The sequence below is a fragment of the Podarcis tiliguerta genome (assembly GCF_965153285.1).
Source record: "Podarcis tiliguerta genome assembly, chromosome: 2".
Lineage (NCBI taxonomy): Eukaryota > Metazoa > Chordata > Lepidosauria > Squamata > Lacertidae > Podarcis > Podarcis tiliguerta.
Window position 1 is genome coordinate 12,566,677 of NC_139535.1, and position 16,860 is coordinate 12,583,536.

The 16,860-nt window shown below is 47.2% G+C and overlaps 1 protein-coding gene across 29 annotated transcripts in view; it reads left to right on the forward strand.

The window, feature by feature from the left end:
* The first annotated feature begins 695 nt into the window (after positions 1-695).
* BAG6 (BAG cochaperone 6) overlaps positions 696-16,860 on the forward strand; it is a 30,948-nt gene continuing 14,783 nt past the window's right edge. For 2 of the 29 annotated variants that reach the window (XM_083424725.1, XM_083424715.1), the window contains exons 1-8: positions 1,436-1,589; positions 6,125-6,233; positions 8,104-8,221; positions 9,034-9,257; positions 10,773-10,826; positions 13,351-13,425; positions 14,315-14,490; positions 15,271-15,400. In XM_083424725.1, the coding sequence (XP_083280851.1) occupies positions 6,156-6,233; positions 8,104-8,221; positions 9,034-9,257; positions 10,773-10,826; positions 13,351-13,425; positions 14,315-14,490; positions 15,271-15,400 (855 nt within the window). In that variant the 5' untranslated portion in view covers positions 1,436-1,589; positions 6,125-6,155. Of the gene's footprint in view, positions 1,237-1,435; positions 1,590-6,124; positions 6,234-8,103; positions 8,222-9,033; positions 9,258-10,772; positions 10,827-13,350; positions 13,426-14,314; positions 14,491-15,270; positions 15,401-16,860 lie in introns of those variants that run through there. The other 27 variants (XM_083424731.1, XM_083424718.1, XM_083424708.1 and 24 more) reach the window with 24 other exon arrangements.

The window sequence follows — 16,860 nt, forward strand, 5'->3', positions numbered from 1 at the left end:
CAACTAAATCAGTTTCAAATTTTCAATACTGCTATTAAAAACAAGGTAGGCACGCCACAACTAGCCTACTGAAGGCATGGATGCTGTCAGAAGATTCCCTCAAAAGCCTGGGCAAATAACCAGGTCTTCAGGAAACTATCCTAGAGGGGAGTTCCAAAATTGGGGCACCACCACCGAGAAGGCCCCCCCCCAATTGCCTCAGCTAAAGATGATGCCTCCAAGAGAGCCTCCCCTAAATACATTCATCTTATCCCAATGAAAAAGGGTAATGGTGCTTTCCATTGGCTATTATGGGATAATATGCAAGGACTGCCTGTGTGTGCGCCCCATATTTTGGACTTCCTGCATTACATTCACACATAGGAGAATTCGAACCATGTCTAGACAGAAGTAATTCCGAAGTGAATTTAACGAGGCTTGCTCCTGGGAAAATGGGATTTTGTTCAGGTCGGATACTGTTGCTAGGAAACAAGGTAAACAAAAATGGCGGCGACAGGATTGGTTTTGGGTTACAAGGGGAGGATGCTCTAAACAAACATGGCGAACAACGCAGCTTTCCCGTGCCTGTAACCAACATGGCGGGCAAACTGGCTTCACCTGCGCCAACTTCAAACTCCGCAGCGCGCTTCACTTCCTTTTGAGTTACCTTTCACGGCCGGGCGCTTGATGAGGCGGAAGCTGCGTCATAAGGGTAACGTAATGACGTCAGGAGAGCGGGGCGCAGGCGTGAGTTTATTAATCTCCTCCCACTTCGCTCTTTTAAGCATTTATTTGGGAGCAATAAAGCCTCCGTTCGGATACGGGGAATTGTTTTAAAGCACATCCCGGCCCAAATTATGGAATGAGGGAACCAGACCCGTGAAGGCGGTCATGGAGGCCGCTTGCAAGTAAAGCGAAGCAGGCACTCTTGATAGCCAGCTATACGCCGGGAACGGAAGAGCGAGACGTAAATAGTCCCTGTCGGGCCGCTCGCGCATGCGCTGTAGCGAGTAGCCGGGGAACGCGACGGCGCAGGAGGAAGGAGACGCTCCAGGCGCGAGGCCGGCGGCGGTTTCATCACCAACGGCCGCTCCAGAGCTTTGTAGACCCGGAGGGGTGCGGGGGAGGCAGAAAGGAATTTCGTGAGAAGGGACAAGAAGCGGGAAGATTCCGGTAATCCCGTAGACCGCCCTCCTCCTTTCCCTCTGGTCGCCGAGGGAAGCGGAAGTGCCGCCATCTTGGGAGAGAGGCAAGTGAGTTGCGTAGAGCTAGAAAAGGTTAGAACTATATAGAAGCTGCGGCACCAAGCTTTCGCGTAATGGCGTTGCTTGGCCACTCGGCATCTCTGTTCTGACGGCGCCTGTGTCATTATTATTATTTGCGTTGGACGTTAAGAGTGAAAAGCCCGCTCATTAATTTAGAGAGGATCGTGGCGGGGGACGGGACTCTTCTTCATTTCCCCTCCATTACTATCTCTATGGTGCGTCAGTGGCTCGACTTCTGGACGGTCGTTTGTTTGACCGGAAGTGTCCTTGCATTTGAGCGGAAGTAGGATTTTTGTGCTGGATTTGGCTCCCTCTCGGACGTGAAGCGGAAAGGACGGAGGGCAGGTTTGAAAAATAAATCTGTGATTCAGCGCGTGTATATATAATAGGGGGGCGAAGAGGAGGAGGAGGAGGAGGAAAAAGAAAAAGAAAAAGAAAAAGAAGGGAGGATGTTTCTGCTTCCTATGGCTGGCAAGCTCTGGGTGGTGGCACGAGGATACATAGTTGCCAGGTCTCTTGAGGACCAGATCCTGCGACCTGCATGTGTGTGGATCCTTTGGGCTGTGAGATGAAGCAAGGGATAGTTTTGGGAGGATAGACTCCGTTGATGTAGGTTCCATCGCAAGCTAATGGAGAAAAGGCACTCAAGCCAGGTAGAAATTAGCCTGGTTTCTTGAACCAGGTTCCTTTCCTTGCGACGTCACACAGTCCTCTGAGAAAGGCGGCCAAGAAACTTCAGGTCAAGCCCTGAGATCTGACATCTCTTTCAGCTTATTGTGCTGGTGTATGTGACCAAGGGACGGCGGGGAGGGGTTCTGCTGCTGTGAGGCTTTCCCTCTAAGTGGCTGGATCACATGCTCTGCTCTTGCTTTCCTTTGCTAACTGTGGTATCAGCTGGTGGCGTTCCCGGTTCCCTTTGTAAATTGCCTTGTACGTGCCACAGCCCAGCACCTTTTGAAAGAAGGTGACTAGTTTGGGTTTGGCTCCCAAGGTAGTAGTTACAAGAACTCTGTAACTTTTAGGAGCAAAGACTGCCAGGTTTCATGAGCCTGAAAGCAAATAAAAGTTGAAGGTAGGCATATAGGGGTGAGCAAGTAGCCAGTGCTTTGTAAACTTCTTTGGGAGATGGATGAAAATGCTTAAATAAATAAAATAGCGGCTAGCCGTGTTCAAGTTGTAGGAGAGACTTGCCAATTTCTGTTTTGTACCCTGGAGGACAGCTAGCAGTTTTGTTATCCATCTTTGGTTTGGGGCGTTGGATAAAATTAAGTTCTTAAATTGAACTTCTACTTGTTTATAAAGTGCTGTTTTTCATAGAATCATAGAGTTGGAAGAGACCACAAGGGCCATCGAGTCCAACCCCCTGCCAAGCAGGAAACACCATCAGAGCACACCTGACATATGGTTGTCAAGCCTCTGCTTAAAGACCTCCAAAGAAGGAGACTCCACCACACTCCTTGGCAGCAAATTCCACTGTCAAACAGCTCTTACTGTCAGGAAGTTCTTCCTAATGTTTAGGTGGAATCTTCTTTAATGCATGTTACTTATCTTTAACCCTAATTACTTAGATTGTGAGACTGTTGACAACAAAAACATCTCTCTTAGAAAGCTTGCTGTAACATGCTCTGAGTCCACATGATAGAATATGCATAAGTCTGATAAATAAAACAGCTCAGGGAGGTAGAGATGAAGTGAGGAAAGGTCATAGCTCTTTTTCCAGGATCTCAGGATAAGTTAAGAGACTGTGACGTGCACTATTATTATTATTTGATTTATGACCTGCCCTTTACCATGAGGTCCCAATTTAAAAATACATGAAAACAGTTAATACAGATTACAATCATGAGAATAGGGTTGGTCCTAAAATATTTATCTTAGGTGCACATAAGGCTATGCACATAATACTGTGCAATGATCTTCATGGCTGAGCAGGGATTTGAACCTAATCCTTCCTGGAAGAGGGATTGTTGCAGGTGAGTTGCTTTGTAAATGGTACAGAAAGGAAAGCGAAAGGCTAAAGGAGCCTGAGTGGGACACATTATCAGTCTTTGGAAACCCAAAGTTAGGCAGAACCAAGGTTGAACACCCCCAATCCTTGTTTATACAGCAGTAAGGCCATTGGTGTCAATGTACTTCCAAACGAATGTCTTTAGTTGCAGTCTGCATTTGCTGTTTTTTTTTTATATTGTGGTCAATGGGTTTCTTACGCTTCCACATAGGAATTCATAACATTTCTTGTTTCTTTGGATGAAGGACGGTATAGAAATTTTATATACACGTAAAAAGTTAGAATTTCTTCCAGACAAGGAACCATTTTTTTTTAAAAAATAATTTTTTATTAATTTACAACAAAAACAAAAGAAAACATACATTGTTTTCACATTCAAATTTTCCAAATCTTTCTTTTTTGAACTTCCTTCAGCTTTTCCGTAAATCTTTCGTAGTCATTATTAATTTACGCATTTCCTTTGTTTATATTATCATTATTTAAAACTTTTTCCTCTATTCGCTTTTAACAATACCTCTCACGTTTTCACAGTGCTCTTTTAAAACCTAGCGTTATTTGGCCCTCACTTATACTCTCCAGATATTCAACAAATTTTCCCCAGTCTTCTGTAAACTTTTGGTCTCTTAAATATCTAATCTTCCCAGTCATCTTATCCAATTCTGCATAGTCTAACAACTTCAATCTCCAATCTTCTATTGTCGGTATTTCCTGTTGTTTCCATTTCTGAGCCAGCAAAACCCTTGCAGCCGTCACTGCATATTGGAACAAGGAACCAAATTGATGTGTTCTTTCTTTTAGGTCACAAATGTCTAACATACTCATATGTAGACTGGTGGGTTGGTAGCATTGTGGACTCCTGTAAAGCTTGTACAGGTGTTAGTTGTACCTCCTGCCTCCTGAAGAAGAGAGTTGTACTTTCAGCACAGTCTTGTACATGCTAACACAGTGGAACCTAGCGCAGGAGGGTTAGAAACACACTGCAGCTTTTGAGGGACGTTTCTTCCTTTTCAGTCCCAAGGCATGCAATAAAACAGGCTTCTTCAACCTCGGCCCTCCTGCGCTGTTTTGAGACTACAGTTCTCATCATCCCTGACCACTGGTCCTGCTAGCTAGGGATCATGAGAGTTGTAGGCCAAAAAACATCTGGAGGGCCGAGGTTGGGGAAGCCTGCAATAAAACCTGAGAGTGGTTAATGCTTGTCCAGCTTGGAATTTTGCACTTTATACTTTGTATGTCGTTCCACGTGCTATTGTTGCAGAGAATGCAAGTGATGATAATGTTTTGGTAGACATGGAAACAAAATACTTAGAATAGAATCATAGAATCATAGAGTTGGAAGAGACCACAAGGGCCATCGAGTCCAACCCCCTGCCAAGCAGGAAACACCATCAGAGCACTCCTGACATATGGTTGTTAAGCCTCTGCTTAAAGACCTCCAAAGAAGGAGACTCCACCACACTCCTTGGCAGCAAATTCCACTGTCGAACAGCTCTTACTGTCAGGAAGTTCTTCCTAATGTTTAGGTGGAATCTTCTTTCTTGTAGTTTGGATCCATTGCTCCGTGTCCGCTTCTCTGGAGCAGCAGAAAACAACCTTTCTCCCTCCTCTATGTGACATCCTTTTATATATTTGAACATGGCTATCATATCACCCCTTAACCTCCTCTTCTCCAGGCGAAACATGCCCAGCTCCCTTAGCCGTTCCTCATAAGGCATCGTTTCCAGGCCTTTGACCATTTTGGTTGCCCTCCTCTGGACACGTTCCAGTTTGTCAGTGTCCTCCTTGAACTGCGGTGCCCAGAACTGGACACAGTACTCCAGGTGAGGTCTGACCAGAGCAGAGTCTGACTTAGAACGCAGAGTGCACGTACCTTTTGTTAAGCCAGTCAAGACATACGTATCAGTAATAAGTAAGCCAGTAGGGGTGAGCGGTGTCACAAAAGGAAGCGGAAAGGCAACAGAACATACAGATTCCTTGTGATATAAACATTCGCGGATAGAGCCCAGCTAATCAGAGCCATGAAGGGTTATCCTTGAAAAGGGAGATATGCATACGTGGGAGTACAGCCAAAAGTATTTGGTCTGACATTTTGTAGGTGTGTGCAAAGTTCGAATGTAGCACAAAGTAGAGCAAGCAGAGCTTTGCTTAGAAATGCTAGAGGCTCTACTTCTTGCTGTCTGCCAGTTAAGGGTATGCTATACAGTGGTACCTTGGGTTACATATGCTTCAGGTTACCGACTCCGCTAACCCAGAAATATTACCTCGGGTTAAGAACTTTGCTTCAAGATGAGAACAGAAATCGTGCTCCGGCGGCGCGGTGGCAGCAGGAGGCCCCATTAGCTAAAGTGGTGCTTCAGGTTAAGAACAGTTTCAGGTTAAGAATGGACCTCCGAAACAAATTAAGTACTTAACCAGAGGTGCCACTGTATATGTGACAAAATGACATTGGTCCCTTGGTTCTCAAACTCCCTACCCCATGGACCACTTGAAAATTGCTTAGGGTCTTGATGGACCATTTAATGGTTGTAGCAGTTCTAACACACTGCTAGATGCTGAGAGATTTTTAATCGTATTTTTATTGCTTCTTTTATTTACATTGTCTTACAATGTGAAATCACTTTATCTTCCTTTTTTTTACATATAAACTGGCTATTATACATACTTAAAGCTGTACTCTTTAATGCTATATAGCCAGCATTGTTCTTTGTGGATATTTTTGTAAATTACCTTTTTAAAAAAACACCCAACAGCTGAAGATCTATTCGGGAAAGCCACCCCTTCCTAAGTCTATTTTGTTTCTGATGCCTTCACAATTGTACTTCTTTGGTTACAGTGGCCAAGAATCAGATTGCTATGTTTCCCCTTCTTGCAGGAGTAGCTAAGGAAGAATTTGAGGCGGCGTCATGGCGGAACCAGAGAACCTTGAGGTGATGGTTAAAACCTTGGACTCTCAGACAAGGACTTTCACAGTGGAAGAAGAGGTGAGAAGGCCTTAGCCGGGGTTGCAGCCAGAAGGTGGGAGGGTAGTGAGGGGTAACTACAGTGGTACCTCTTCTTACAGACGCTTCAGGTTACAGACTCCACTAACCCAGAAATTGTACCTCGGGTTAAGAACTTTGCTTCAGGATGAGAACAGAAATCGCGCGGTGGCAGCAGGAGGCCCCATTAGCTAAAGTGGTACCTCAGGTTAAGAACAGTTTCAGGTTAAGAACGGACCTCCAGAACGAATTAAGTTCTTAACCCGAGGTACCACTGTACTAGGTTTTGGGTTCTGTCTGTTGAATCCATATATCGCTCGCTCCCCGCTAGAAAAAGCCTTGAAGCGATTCGCAATCACAATAAAAGTGCGTGGCATTTTGAAACAGAGGCAAACTCTGTCCTTCTGCACGAAAATCTGCTCGAAGTCACCCCCGACGCCCATTTAAGCTGTGTCATTTAGGGGAGCAAAGTCATAGAATTGGAATCAGGTTGAGAACGGACCTCCAGAACGAATTAAGTTCTTAACCTGAGGTACCACTGTATTAAGGTGCTCTGGTGTACCTGTGGCAGCACATTTGTATCTACTGGGTGGTGGGGTCTGGAGGGCTTATGCCTTGGAGGAACAACTAAGGGTCCCTAGGCCCAGTTGCTGACCCAGATGGCAGGGGCTGGTAGGTGGGAAAACACTAGCCAGGAGGCCTCTGGGAAATTAAAAAGAGGGGTGTAGATAGTCTGGCATTGTCCAGCTGTTGTCACACATGCAGTGTGGTGAAAAACCCTGTCTCGTTCAACCCACAAGCGATGGCATCAAACTTTTCGATTAATTTTTAGCGACCCATTTCACATTGCATTCTTCCTTTCCAAAATGCCCATCTCAAGCTCAGTTCCAGTAGTTGTTTTTTTTAATAATATTTTTATTAAGATTTTTGCATAAAAAGAAGAAACAACAGAAAAATACAAAAATACAGAAATACAAAACGACAAAAACAACAACACAAAAAAACAAATAAAAACAATTCCATTTTCATAATATTCCTTGCGTTTACTTATTTCCCAGACTTCCCCACACCTCCCCTCACTGTATTCCAGTTCATATATTTAGTCAGCAAATCCCTTCCCTCTATCTTAACTTAATCTTTATCTTAATCTTAATATCTTACTATATCTTGGTCTTTTCTTAATATCTTAATATGTTAAGCCTTTTGATTTTACACCTTTTAACCTTCGAGTTTTCTATACTCCTTCACCACTTTGTCACTAATAACCTTTTATGCTCCATCCGATGTCATTCTAACATTCATTGATCTTATAATATTTCTGTAAATAGTCTTTAAATTTCTTCCAATCTTCTTCCACCGTCTCTTCTCCCTGGTCTCTGATTCTGCCAGTCATTTCTGCCAATTCCATGTAGTCCATCACCCTCAGTTCCAGTAGTTTTTTATCCTGCGGCAGGGCCATATCCAATGCCACAGCGCTGCTGGTGCAACTGGTTTCCATGAGCACAGCAGAAGTTCTTCTGCTGTCTCCTCCAGCCCCTCGCACATCTTCATAATCAGCTGTGGGGAACCGGGGTATCCTCTGCAGCAGATTTGGGGTGTGTGTGCATATAGGGGAGAATAACCACAAGTCCTGTTGCTCCTGTGGAACTCTACTGGTATGGAGTTGGATCATTTAGGGTAATTGAATAGGGTTTTTTTTTGCCACTCATGTAGCAACGGTGTGCTAGTGCTGTACAGAAGTTGTATACTCTCTGGAGGGTTTGTTATTTACTTGACTAATACTGACATGGAGCAGAGGCCTAGGACTGATGAGCAGCAGGGGCAGAGGGTTGCCCTGCTACGTCTTCTCAGTGCAGTTGTTTCTGCTTTGTAGATCACAGTGAAGGAGTTTAAGGAGCACATTGCAGGTTCAGTCAGCATCCCCTCGGAAAAGCAGCGCCTCATCTATCAAGGGAGAGTCCTTCAGGATGACAAGAAGTTGAAAGAATACAGTGAGTGGAAATTCCCGTGGGGGGTTGACGGGGGAGGGCCTGAGGAGTTCTTGCCTGGGGCGGGGAGGGGGGCATGGATAAAATGCTAAGTTGTGAGGGGCACTGAAAAGTGCTGGCTCCTGCCGTCCCTCCCCAGAAAAGGCCCTTGAGCAAGCTCAGCATTGAATAGGAACATTGTATAATTTCCTTGTTTCATAATTACTTCTGAGGGCTCTCATAATTGCCGGCTGACCTAATATGTGCTACTGTTAATCACACTGCGCAACCGAGCCCCCAAATTTAAAAAGAAACACATGTAAAACTGCCTGAGGAGGCTGCAATTTTTAAACAGTGAAGGAGGTGCTTAGGTGTTTTCCCTCTCGATACCTCCTCCCGTGCTTTGTTGTTGCTGTTGTTTTGCCTAGCAGGTTTCCATGCATGTTTTTATCTTCATAAACACACATCTCAAATGTGGGCCTGGATGAGGGCAGAACAGCCTGAGAGTAGATAACGACAAGCAGAAAATGACTGGCGGAAGAGAGGGTTGGCACCCTCTCTGCCACTTCTCTGCTTAAAATACACCCAGCAAAAGTCCTTTTCATTTAAAAAAGGGAACTTTCTGAGCTTTTCCTATGTACATTTCCCCGCTATGTGCATCTTTACCCCTTTGCTTCTCAAAGAGCGCGAGTAGGCCAGTCGAAGGCCCATGCTGATACCCTTTTTGAAACCCAAGAGCCGCTCTTTGACTCCTCAACTTTGGAGGGTTGCCGGGAGGATAAAAGGCAGTTGCCCTTTTGACGAAACCTTCACGCTTGTCCCCTCTTCCCTGCCAGATGTCGGGGGCAAAGTCATCCACCTGGTGGAGCGTGCGCCTCCTCAGACCCAGTCGCCCTCCTTGGGGGGCCCTTCCGGAGCCGGCTCGTCCTCCGTCCCTCACAACGGAGCAGGCCCCCGGGTGACGGGCCCAACTGTGCACGACCGCAATGCCAACAGCTACGTCATGGTGGGAACCTTCAACTTACCAGTAAGCATTATGGACCCGCAGCCACCCACGCAAGTGAGTTTTAGCCAGAGGGTGCTGCACTGCAGGGGAAGGGGGAGTGTGGTGCCTCCCCGCGATGCTTTTAGTGCTTCTCTCCACCCCCCCCCACAATAAAAAGGGGAGGAATTTGCTGGTGTTAACGCTACGTGGAGAGGGGGGGCAACCACGGCGGTGGGGGCTTAGTAGCTGGGTGCTCCTGCATGCAGTCAGTGGCAGAGGGCGCTGTGCTGTACCTGAGCCATCTTTCTGGACCCCAGACACCTGGTGATGCAGCAGGAGGGGATGAATGCATCCTTCTGCCTGGTCCTCTTGCCCTTTTGCAAGCAGCTGATGAGGGAGGGGGCAAGGGACAGGATCAGCAAGGGAACCGCTTAGAGTAGCCATGGCAACATTTTCTCCTGCTGCTTGGGAGAGACCTCTAAGGTATTCGGAATGAGAAGCGGCGACCTTACCTATATGTCTCTACAGGGTCTCATCGGGGGCAAATCCCTATCTGGCTTTGCACCTTTCATTGTATTCCCACAGCAGCTGACTTGTTGGCTTTTGTGGGCAGCATGCATGACCTTAGCCGGACTTGCAGGGGACGTAGGGAGGGTGGTGGTTTTGGCCAGCGGTGGCAGGATAGTGGCCACCCAGGAAGCAAGGCAAGGGCCACTTCTGAAATTACGCGTGCTTGTTGGTGCACTTCAAACGGCGGTGTGCTGGCCGGCTGGCGAATGAGGTCTTTCAAAATGATTTATAACTTGGATCGGTGCCTCACAGCATGGGCCTAAGCTTCAGAAACACTCCCTTTTGAGGCTTACTTCCAGGTAAGTGTGCACTGGATTGCAGCGATAACACTGCAGCTTGCATAAGCTGTGAACTCACAAGAACCCAGAGAATGCCGACCATGTGCTTTTGCCCCCAGGTTCAGCTCCCTGAGAATCCCAGTTTCCTTCTTAACAAAACACACATTTCTAGCACTCAGGGCTGTGACAATTAATCTTAAAAAAGCGCCTGGTGAACTCTGAGAAGCCAAGGGGCAGCGGAATCAGATGGTCAGTTTGCAGGCAGGGTTTGGTTGGTGTTCTCCAGACCTCAGCGCTGGTTCCTGTGCCTTAGCAAAGAAAGTCACGATTTCCAGTGCCGGCCTTCTGTGGCGCAGAATCTGGATTGCCGGGGCGGAGCACTTATTTTAGCACATGGAGACTTGGAAGTCATGATTGAATATGGTTTAGCAGTGTGTCTTGACCAAGTTTGTCTCGTGAAAAGTCAGACTCCAGTCTCGGTGCAGCCAGCACTATGGGGCAGTATCTTTCAAGTGCTCTGTAATGTCAGAAGAGACCCTGAGGGCTGGGGTGGAAGCCGTGGTTTCATTGCGGTATTGTTTTCTCCTGGATTTCCTTGCCTTTCTTTCTGCTCCATTTTGTTATTTCTCTCTTCTCTTCCATCCTCTCCCCCACCCCCCGCTCCTATATTTTTTGTTTGTTTCTTTAATTTCCTCCCCCTCTGTCTCTTCCTTTTCTCTCCCCCCAACCCCGCTTCCCAAAGAGCGATGGATCGTCTGTGGATGTTCATATAAATATGGACCAGGCTCCCATACAGGTACAAGTGGGGTGGGAAGATGGGGACTTACTGACTGAAGGTTGTACATATGCTGTCGGGTGTGTGTGTGTGCACGTGTGTGTTTGCGTAACAACAATGATTTATTTCAGTAGCATCTTGGTGGTGTTTGATTTGGGGGGTGTGTGTGTTAATTTTCCATGAAGGGAACTGCTGGTGGTGTAAATTGATTTGTCCATTTTTATAACTAATTTGGGTGCCTTCCCAAAATTTGGGGGAGTCCTAAATTATTGCTTGGGTTCACGCTTTGACTGTTGGTGTGATGCAGCTGTGACCTGGTCAGTTGACAGCCAGCCTCTTATTTCACCGAAGCCAAATATTATGATTTCAAGACTGCCCTTGTGTAAGTGGCAAGCTATAGATCCAGACATTGCTGCCCTAGGTGGCTAGGCTGAGGGCAAAGGTGCCAGGAAGCAGCTTCGAACAAGGAATGTAGCATTACCTTAATAAAGGATAGGCTTTGCTGGGGGCACTTTGTTCTAAACTTTTTTTTTTTTTTGAAGACTTCTTCCTCATTGAAACAGTGGAACTCTGGACATGGTCTGGGGCTTATCCTTAGATACCAGAATTTTTATGAACAGAGGATGTCACCTCACAAGAGCCCAGCAGGACTTCAGAGCTGGTTCCCTAGTGAGCATGACTTTTGCTAAATTCATGCTTGAAATCTGTGGTTCTTCACTAGTCATGAGACAGTCTGGGGCTTCCTCTATCAGGGATATTTTCCTGTGTGAAGGCCATTCAGCGGCCTGGCTCCCACCATCTGTTTTTGCTAGACGCTTCCACTGGCAGCACATCCAAAGGAATGTGTCCCAAATCTGTGGGTTCAGTGTTCTTGGCAGCCCGTTTGTGGTGACTCCCAGGAGAATCCCAAAATGAACTTCCGAGGGCGTTCTAAGTCTTTAAATATTGCTGTTACCAAAACAACAACAACAGCCCGTGCCTAAAATCTGCATAATGCTACTGAAACTACTGGGTGCCTGTCGCTGTCGTTCGGACCATGAAGTTAAAACTGCAACAAAAAGAAGTAAAGCATGAACGGTCATGAATTGCTTCCGTGTTGAAGAAATCACATTTCAGGCGCCTGTTGCAAGAAAAGAAGGTGAAGCTCATTCATGTGCTTCCTAAAGGCTTATCAGAAGGAGGAGCCGGTTAGATGTCTCTAGGGGAAGGATTTCAAAGGGTCAGCATCACAACGCTGGCCCTCCCACTTCCCATGACATTGCTAGCAGCGTTGCCTATCCCTGAAGTTAGACTTGGCAGTTGCTGGCACGGGAATGGGCTGCAGCTGACGGGTAGAGCTGTCAGCATCGCCCTTGAGCCAGTGCCACTAACTGGACTCATCCACTTCAGCCCCGACTGGGCTAGGCGAGCTGGGTAGCACTTCCAGAGACCACCTTCAGCACAGGAACAGGTCAAAGTGCTGTGGACTCACAGCTTAGAGTTGTGAGCACCAGATTCACTTCCACAAGTAGACAGTCATTGTACAGCAGAGTACAGCAGAGTATATAAACAACTCGGAGAGCAGCTCTGTAGAATATTCTCTTTATTCTATAACTACAACTATTATACAACTATATACAGAGCTAAATAGGTCTAAGCATAAAGAATGCTGAACCGCACTGAGTGCCTGCAGCTGCTCTTAGAAGCAACCTTATCTAAACACACAATCTCTAACACTCAGTCTCTCTCTCCCTGACCGACTGACTCACTCACTCACTGACCGACTCTTTGATATGGTGCTGGAGCAGAATAAGTAGAGAACAGAACACGCTTCCTCCTCTCTGCAGAATCAGCAGACTCCTCAGGAGATTCTTGGATATGGGAGGGGTGAAATCTCCTCAAGAGCATCTCCTTGGCACGCAGAACTTTCCAGTTTCATGGCATCACGTGTTAGAACAGAGCTGGGAAGCTGGTGGCCTTCCAGGTGTCGTTGAACCCCAGTTCTGTTAGCCCCGACCAGCCTGCCAAATGGTCAGGGGTGAGAGGAGTTGTGGTCCAGTAACACTGGAGGGCCAGAAGTTCCCCATCCCTGAGTTACAAGGCCCAGGAAGCAGATAATGTGCAAGACCTTCTTGCTGTGACACCAAGGAGATTTACCTCTGGGCAGGCTAGGCAACATTGGGCTTGGTTGGGGCCTGTCATAAGACGCCTCTCTCTCTGTTCTATGAAGGGGATCTCTGAGGTCAGGAGGGTGGGGAAAACAGGGCGTAGGTTGGATGAATCCAATCTGACTACTGGTGGTGGACTACACACATTCTGGCTCTTGAACCCTGTTTTGGTCTGGCCCTCTGAGTTCACCCCCCCCTTTTTTTTTTTTGCTTTGAGCAGAAGATGGAATAGGAGGGGCATGGCATTTGGTCTTAAATGAGCCCATTTTCCTTTATGGCATGAGCTCCGTAAGGGGGCTGGATTATGGTTCTGATTCAGAGAAGTGGGGGGAAAGGGACTCTGGCCAGGCGAGCCCCTTCGTTTGATTGGGGTCCCCTCTCCTCTCCTCTCGTTGCAGAGCGAGCCTCGAGTCCGCCTTGTTATGGCTCAGCACATGCTTCAGGACGTCCAGGGCATTCTGAACCGACTAGAGGTGAGCCAGCCTTTGAAACTTTTTTGGGGGTGGGAGGGCATATATGCAGACAGGAGTATACCAAAGGCCTGTTAAAGCTTGGGGGAGAGGCAGCTGTTAACATAATAACAATAAAATAAGTAGATTATCTGTTGTTATGTTTTTATTATTGTGCTCAGGAATGTGTTTTTAATGTGCACCTCCCCTGGGATCTTTTGACAAAGGGCGGTATATAAATTGAATTATTAATAATAATGACAACAACTTAGAAGTGGGGCAGGGACACCTCTTTCTGGGCTTCAGCCGCCACGTGCTCCTCCTTTTCTTTTCTTTTTAAACTTTATTCCGAAACCGAAAAAGAATTACAAACATCAAATTCAAAATCCATATTCGTTTTGTGACATAAGCCTATTACATAGTTGACTAGATTAAAATATACCTAATTGCTATAGACTTCCCTTTGCTATATAGAAATGCAACGTAATTATAAATATTAGAAATGTTTATAAATTCCCCAATACCCCCTACTCCCCTTCACCCATGTGTGATCTCAGTTTTCTTTTCTTCTAACTTGTTGTGTTGTTGTAGTTTAATAATTATTCAATTGATTCTTTAATTATTTCCTTGCTTACCCCTGCACGTTTTACACATTATCGATTAACATTCCAGTTCCGGAACCATATTTTGTCATGTATTCCTTCACTCCATCCCACTCCTTAATTATTCTCTGATTTGAATGGCCTCTAACGACTGCCGTCAATGTTGCCATTTCCACAAACTCACAGAGCTTGCTTTGCCATTCTAATAATGATGGTATTTTCTCCCTCTTCCAATTCTTTGCGATCAATATTCTGGCCGCTGCTGTTGTGTAAAGGAATACATTTTTCTCACGCGCTCCTCCTTCTCTTAGGGCCGCACCAACGGCCAAGTTGCATCGGGACCCGAGGAGACGGCATCGGCCAGCCCCACCGAACGGGAGCCCATGGAGGGAGCCGAGTCTGAGCCTTCCAGTGAGCCCACACCAGCTGAGGAGACGCCCCCATCGGGGGCCGAGCCGCCCCCTACCACCGAGGCTGCTGCGCCCAAGTGAGCAGCTGGCATACGGGGCAGGGAGGGCAAATGAGGTCCCGGCTGGCTTCTGTGGCCTGGCACTCAAAGGGGGAGCTGCTGCGTGGTGGTGGAGGGGGTCGCCAGAACAAGAGGGTGGCTGGTGCAAAAGGGTTACAAAAGGGGGGCATCTGAGGAGGAGGGTGGAGTGGAGTCGATGGGTGAGCTCAGAAGGGAGGCCTTGTTGACTGGCAGAATCAGAGACCAGGGAGAAGAGACGGTGAAAGAAGATTGGAGGAAGTTTAAAGATTCTCTACAGAAATATTAGAAGATTAATGAATGTTAAAATGACATCAGATTGAATGGAAAAGGCTATTAGTAAAAAGTTTAAAAATGAAAAGATCTAATATTTTAAGATACAAGAAGATTAAGTTATATTAAGATATTCAAATTAAGATAAAAATTAATCAAGACAGAGGGAAGGGATTTGTTGTTTGAATATATGACTTGGAATACAGGGAAGGGAGGTCTGGGGAAGTCGGAGAAATAAGTTAACGCAAGGAACAATATGAAGATAAAACTGGTTTTATTTTTGTCTCTTTTTTTCTTTGATATTTTTTGTCGTTTTGTGTAATTATGTATTTTTTCTGTTTTGGTGGTTGTTCTTTGTTTGTTTGTTTTTTTGTCGTTTCATCTTTTATGTAAAACTGAATAAAATATTTATAAAAAAACAGAAGGGAGGCCTTGTTGCTTCTGCCAGATGATCACCATCAAGGAGGCCTTAGCATCATCTGAGCGCCCTTTCTCTCTTGCCCACAGCCACCCGTCCCCAGGCGAGTACGTGGAGGTCTTAGGCGAGCTCCGCGGCGTGGAGAGCAGGCTCCAGCCCTTCCTCCAGAGATACGAGGAGATCCTTGGAACGGCCAGCAACGCAGACTACAACAATAACGTAAGGGCAAACTCGGAGCTCTGCGTCGCGGCATCCCAGACCAGGGAGCAGGGATCGGAGGCTTGTTCTGTTTTCACGTGGGGGGTTGGGTATGTCCCCCACACCCAGCGCTTTCTTTTCTACGCAGTGTGTTACTCACGCGACAAATGCTGGGACTCAAATGTGTGTTTGGGAGCTGCTTGTCTTCCGAATCCTGACTGGTGGAGGCTTGCTGAGAAATGTTAGGGCGCTTTGTATGTTTCTGGGCCGGACCCGGAGGAAGTTCTGGGGCTGAATAGGAGTATAGCATCTAGATCAAGGGAAGTAATAGTGCCACTGTATTCTGCTCTGGTCAGACCTCACCTGGAGTACTGTGTCCAGTTCTGGGCACCACAGTTCAAGAAGGACACTGACAAACTGGAACGTGTCCAGAGGAGGGCAACCAAAATGGTCAAAGGCCTGGAAACGATGCCTTATGAGGAACAGCTAAGGGAGCTGGGCATGCTTAGCCTGGAGAAGAGGAGGTTAAGGGGTGATATGATAGCAGGGGATTGGACTCGATGGCCCTTGTGGTCTCTTCCAACTCTATGATTCTATGATTCTATGAATTTTGGTGAGTGTTGGGCCGCTCGTCCCCTATCCCCGCGGTTGAGACAATGGACGATTATCTTTCGTATGTTTCTGGAACAGGCTTGTTTGTTGGGAAGGGGAGCGAGTAGCGGGGGAGGCGGCTAGCTTGGCGTGCTGCGCTGTGCTTTGCTGTGTGGCTATCGGCAGTGAAGACAACAGCAAGCCAGCTTCACTCCATCAGAGTGCCTGGGGCTTTCCGCCGCTGTTCCAAGAGGGGGCAACCCAGCCCCACTGGTGACCATTCTTGCATGGGGCTCCCAGGGGGCTCCTAATTAGAGAACCAGCCAGTTCCGCACCTGGTTTGCTTCAGCAGCGCTGCAGAGTTAGGCCCTTGCACTCCATTCACCAGGCCACCGTCCTGGTCGTTTTTAAGGTGCCCTTCTCGAGAGCTGAGCTCTGTTCCTTGTTAGCCTCCACCTGCCCCACTTCCAGTTTTCCTTCTAGCCTGTTACCGTATTTTTTGCTCCATTAGACGCACTGGACCATATGATGCACCTAGTTTTTAGGGGAGGAAAACAAGAAATAAGAAAGCAACGCAAAGCATCCTGAGCTAAGAGGGAACGCTCCTCCATCTTTGCTCAGGAGGCTTTGCGGGGCTATCCACGAAGCCAGGAGGGCAAGCAGGGATGGGTGCGCACCGATCCCTCTTGCCCTCCTGGCTTCAGCGAAAGCAAGCCTACTGGCTTTCCCCCCACCTCCCGCAAGAGCCGTGCGCTCTGTCCCTTCCCCCACCTCCCGCAAAAGCCAGGGATAGCCGTGCGAAGCCTCCGCAGGGCACGGAGATGAAGGCTCCCCGTGCGCTGCGGAGGCTTCGAGCGACTAAACCCGAAGCCAGGACAGCCAGCGGGATC